This window comes from Citrus clementina, unplaced genomic scaffold (assembly GCF_000493195.1).
Source record: "Citrus clementina cultivar Clemenules unplaced genomic scaffold, Citrus_clementina_v1.0 scaffold_9, whole genome shotgun sequence".
Lineage (NCBI taxonomy): Eukaryota > Viridiplantae > Streptophyta > Magnoliopsida > Sapindales > Rutaceae > Citrus > Citrus x clementina.
Genome location: NW_006261964.1, coordinates 1,916,573 through 1,922,572, shown reverse-complemented (window position 1 = coordinate 1,922,572; position 6,000 = coordinate 1,916,573). Strand labels below are relative to the sequence as shown.

Below are 6,000 nucleotides of genomic sequence, written 5' to 3'. Positions count from 1 at the left end.
TGCACCTCGATGAAGAATAAGAGAACCACGTAACCCCATCGTCATCCTAAATCTTTAGATAGAAAGCAAGTGTAAATTTTAAGCATTAGTTGAAGAATATATATGTGTATATCTCAGCTCACATAAACAAAAGTCTATTTTGATGGAGGTCCCAAAAGTGTTGCACTTGATCCCAAAACTAAAATGGAATTCCGGCATCTGCTTCTAATCCCAAAATTAATTGCAGAGTTGAAGATCAAGATCCATAAATACCATACATAAAATAAAAAGCAACAATTAATAATATGAACAAACAACCCCCAACAGCTAACTTGTTCATCATCATCGGTTTAACGGTAGATCATTTTACGGTAGCTACTCCAAACCTTGACGAATTAATTAATATCGCCTTGAGTTGAAGCTATTACTCCTTTCATTCACATTGGACTTAAATGAAATTGAAGCTAGGGCTTGATTCCTTGTAATTTGTTCATCATCAGCTCCATACGAAGATCCCGCCGGTTCCTCCCTTTCTTCATTAATATTAATATTGCTATTGCTATTGCTTGCCTTGTCTTGCTGATTAGCTCTCTCTCCTTCTAACTCCCTATACTTATGCAAGTACCTCCTTATTGGCCCTGCATAATCATCAAACCCTAGGGTTCCGAGGGCCCAGCAAATATCGTCACCGTTGACAGTCTTTCGCCTTTCCTTTCTACACTTTTCCGATGCTTCACTGGTGATGAAGCTTATGAACTCCGAAACACATTCTTGCATCGTTTCTTTTGCTTCCTTTGAGATTTTTGCATTCGCCGGCAAAATTTGCTTCATGATCCGGCCAACGTTGGCAATCGGCAGCAACCGTTCTTGCTCCTTGATACCCCCATCATCACTTGAAGCACCAGCTCCAGCTGCTCCTGTATTATCGACCATTTTAGATACAACGAACTTGGTCTTATCAAACTTAGACTGAGTAGGTCAAAAGCTCATTACTATGAATAATATATTTATTCGTGCTTCTAACTGTTTGCATACATACATACACTCGTTCGTGCATACATCCATATAATTAAACTTGTATATATGTCTATTTGCACATAAACCTATGGTAGTTGTAAGTTATGTCTTTATGTTCACACGTGAGTAAGGCATGATGCCGACTAGGTCGACATCAAAGGTGGGGCCAGCTTGCCCCAAAACTCAATCCATTGGGGCATTTAATTGATAATTTTATCTGTAAAATTGTCATCCGGATCTACATATGATTCCATGATTCTTTTCTGCTGCGAGCTTCATCAAACTACCAACAATGTACTGTAGAAAGATTGGGTAAATTTTGGTAAGGCATCAATTTTAATTAATTGGTCTTCATAATTTTAATAATGACCCAAAACATGTATTCTCCTATTTTTACTTTTGTTACGTTAGGCTAATCTCAAGCTCCTTTTGTTCTTTAGCCTGATCTTTATTAGGAGATTGAAAAGATAATATGGTCCACTCGTGCATGAGTTTAGTTTTTATAGTATATTGTCTAACTCATACTCTAAATCTAATTCATGAATTTAGAAACTTCATGTTTATATTCTCATACTTGTGACTAATTTCAGTCCATGTGGTATTCTCCTTTACATGGTGGGAAATAATTTTACTACCATGTACTCATAAATTTAATCGTAAAGTAACATTAATTTGACACAAATAGAGTCATCTACACGTATGTGTTTGATCATTTTTTTTTTTTTAAAATATGACGACTAACTGAAAGTTGTTGTCAAACCCTAAGAAATAAAAGAAGAATAGCTCAAAAGATATAAGGACAGGTGGCTCAAAATTTTAAGAAATTCAAAAGAATTCAAATCAAAAGAGAATTTAATTAATAAGACATGTTAGAACATAATCCAAATTCATTGATCAAGTCCACTCACGACATATTTTTAAAGTAACTGAAAAAGGAATGATGAGACAGTATTTGGTACTAATTTGAAATTAATCTAATAATCCAAGATGTGAGTCATCGCAGATTCTAGTTTCTAAGTACAGACAGCCTTCCCAACTCAATCTTTATTAAACGTTCACCCGGCCAATGAGCTTCAATTAATTAAGCATGTTCATTAGTTTAATAATAAAAGCTTAAGAGTGGGGGATTATGCTAACTAATTAATCATGTTTTAGCGTGGATTCAACTAATGAACTTTAAGTTCAAAATTTAATAGCGTAGATTTTACTCAACATTGCGTCATCCGATACGTAAGCAAACATTTGTTTATACAAATTTAACTTTTGCTGTGTTGCATAATTATAGTCTGAGTTAGTATCCATGAACTCAAAAGTTTTGTTGAGATCATGGGGCACTGTGCATTAGAAATGTTTTACAAGTGTAGATGCCCACTTGTATATGTTGGTTTCTGCTTAAGCTGAATCAATATTGTAGTGAATATATATAGTTTATTTGTAAATTGTAAAATATATATATGTACCTGAAAGATTACGATTCTTTTATTTCAATTATATATTGAACTTTTTTCTTTTCTAAATTGACTCCAACTAATTAAAGTGATACCCCTTTGTGTGCGGTAGAATTATGATGCTTAGTGGCTTTCTTTTATATTGCAAGAGATCATCTCTAAATATTATAATCGATAAATAAATGATACGTTCATTAAATTTTGTTTTTAAATAATAAACTTCGATGTGACGAGAGAGAAGTTAATAACACAAAGTAAACTGTGAAAGCTAATAGATGCATGTAAATTAAAGTAGGAGGCATGAAACTAATAAAATGGGATACTCAATTAATACTTAAAGTAGCTGATATGGAATCACATTTCTCATCTTTTCAATGGTCTCCATATCAATTCTTGGGGAGTTCTTAATTTTGGTTTTGTTTCGTAAGTCTTATCTAGTCTTGGAGCAGCTGTTTTGTACTCTTTTATCCCTTTTCAATAATATTTTTGTCTACGAGCTTGCTCTAGGAGTTTATCCCAAAAAAAAAAAAAAAGTAAACAAATTACTTAAAAATTTAAAGCAAATGAACCCACGTAAAATAGAAAACATTATAAAAGCCAAAGGGCAATCCAAACTAATCCTTTGCTTAATTAGGTGAGGCCGAGAAATAGAATCCCATCAAATAAAATATCAGCCGTCGAACCAAGTCAGCAAAAGCATCAAAAAAAAAAAATTTACAATCCCTTCTATGGACACGAGTTAATTATCTAATTAGCTCCACTGAAGCCCAAAGATGTCGACATCTCTCATGATGATGAGATGTCACTTAATTTTATGCAATTTTGAGCAATATTTTTTTGTTCGCCTTTAAAATTTTTTTTTCTAGTGGTCAAAGGAAGTGCATGCACGAAAGCTAATTGGCAAAACCAAAACAAAAGAGACACATGCACTGTATTCCTTGTGAAACTTTAAATTTCCATCATAAATAAAATAGCAAGCGAAGTGGACTCTTATTGAATATTGATGGTGATGAGACAAACCAATCCAGATTTTCATTTGACAGTTCTAAGTTTCGAGGATTCCGTCAGGATTGGTCCATTAAAACAGAACCATGGCTCCACCGAAGGAAAAAAGGAAAACAAGTGGAAACTAACACGTGTAATTAACCAAAATTAATATGTTTATTTAACAACACCAGCTAGTAGTTAAAAGTCTCAAAAAAGAATCTTAATGAATATCCTGTGAGTGGGGTGGTCATTTCGTTTTTGCAAAGATTCCTCTTCCCCCCATTAAATTTGTTTATTTAATTAATTAATCAAAATTTGATCTGGATTCTGGAGTTAGCTAGGGTTTGGTCCACTAATGTTTTGGGAGAGAATAAATACGTTAAGGTGGTTCTAAATTTGAATGAGTAATTGGATTCAGTCAACAAAATAAACAAATAAAATTAATTATCTGTATCATTTGCTTTTGTACCCACTTGCCGTAATCTTAAAAGCATATTCTGGTTAATGATACTTTATATATATATATATATATATTTATAGGTAATGACACTTTATTGAAGACAGAAAGCAATTCTAAATCACCCCAAATCCAGATAATCTATTTTTTTTTTTAATCTTTAAGGTTTACCACACCAGCAAATCTGCCATGAACGACAATCACGATTAATCAAAATGTGCATGAGCAGATGGAACATATATTATAGTTGTAAGCATAATCCATTCACTTTGGAAAATAGAGAGTGAAGGAACGTGGAACATTTGGGTAGTTTTAAATAATATAACAATTAATCAAACAATCGACTTAAACTATTAAGACTAAATAAGAATTTACTCAAATTATAGTGACATATATCTCTCAAAGAATGAAGTACGAAGTCCTCCACCCTCTCCAGTTTAAGAAATCAAATAGAAATGGATCCTCTAATCCTCTTTTATTAGGGTTTACATTACTAAATATTAATTATGTATGATTTACATGTATTATGTATTGTTTTTGTCTCTATCAATCACCAATCAAAAGACAACTAAAGGTAAAATGAGTAATAACCAATCTAAATCCTCGAAAAATATCCATTAATTTCCACCCACCCTTGTCTCTTCCGAAAAAAAAAAAAAAAACAAAAGCCCAAATCTATCATTTTCAAATGGAGGGCAAATGATCATATGTTTGAGATGTGCTTATGGCTTGTATTGACATAAAGTGGAAATTTGAAGACGTGTTAGTAAATAAAAGTTGAGAAAGTAATACAAGTTGAGGCAGTGTTTAAAGAAAATAATATTGAGAAAAAAACAAAAAAACTCCAGCTTCTATAAATTATCAATCTCAAGTCTCAACACTACACTATAAAAAACTTTCAAAAATAAAACAATGGACAATGAAAGAAAAATAATAAGCTGGAATTTCGACAACTTTCACTTAAATTGTCAATCCCAACTAACTCTCTCTAGAAGCTTTAAACAAGTTGTTACCTCGAAGTTCAAGAGAGTGGTTGAGAAACTTCTGCGCACCAAATTTCCTCCTCAAATCCAAAAATTTGCATAGAACTGACGAAAGCCCAAAAGTCTCTTTGGGCCAGGATGAAGCCCTTTTAAATCTTGGGCTTTTGGTATCCATAAGCAACTGGACCATAGTAAACGGTTTTAGTTGCTCTATGAGCACCACTTCATAAGTTTCCTATAACTCATTTGCTATTACAATTACATTTAAAAACATACAAAATCTCTCACAGGTTTGATTTTTCTTTTACCATTTTTTTCTCTCAATTTTTTTTTTTCCTTTCTTTTGGAACTGAAGAAGAAATGGGAAAAGGAACAAGATGCACACACTGTACTTGAGACGTCGCGTGAGCTCCAAAAAAAAAAAAATGTTAGTGTAATGTATTATCATTCACAAATTTAAATATTAGAGAGTTATTATTTTTATTGAATTCGTTTTTTTTGTTGTTATTAAAAAAAAGGATCCATTCCTTATTTTTTTTCTTTTATTCATATTGATTATTTATATATTTGAGAAACTACTATTTTTAAATTTCTAGAGAGAGAAATTTTAAACGATTTACAAGTAAAAAAAAGTATTTATTTAGAAATATAAATATTTCCAACATCAAATGCAACATAATTAGAAAAAAAAAGGATTTTAAGAGAAATTTGGAAGAGTGCCAATCGTCTAACTCGAAAGGTTTATGTTAAAAGGATCGGGCTAATTGCCTTCAAGCTGAAAATTACTCACAAAACGGCAAGCTAAAGACAACATAATCGCATCAAATCATTTATTAATAGGCCTAATAATAAATAGCGGTTACCCTATTTAAAAAAGTGAAAGGGGATGCATTGCAAATTTGCAATATCGTTGAATAATTTGAAAATGAATGGAGGTCAAAATAGGGTAACCGCCGGGGCGAGATACGTGTATTTTTATTTATTCAATTTGCTGAAGCCAAGCCAATCATACGACACGTTATGGCATGGACCAGTTTGGCTGCGCCACCTTCTTTGCTTCTCTGTCAAAATGGCTCTCCCCCTTGTCAACAATTAATCCATTTTACTGTTCTTGATGTTAATTTTGTTT

At 32.5% G+C, this 6,000-nt stretch overlaps 1 protein-coding gene across 1 annotated transcript; it reads right to left on the bottom strand.

The window, feature by feature from the left end:
* Positions 1–378: 378 nt before the first annotated feature.
* LOC18032583 (nuclear transcription factor Y subunit B-4) lies at positions 379–912 on the bottom strand. The gene has a single exon (XM_006419549.1). The coding sequence runs from the start codon at positions 910–912 to the stop codon at positions 379–381; it is 534 nt and encodes a 177-aa protein (XP_006419612.1).
* Between the last annotated feature and the right edge of the window lie 5,088 nt (positions 913–6,000).

Bases quoted from the DNA above. Each gene is read 5' to 3' on its own strand.
- LOC18032583 (XM_006419549.1), bottom strand. From the start codon at position 912: ATGGTCGATAATACAGGAGCAGCTGGAGCTGGTGCTTCAAGTGATGAT.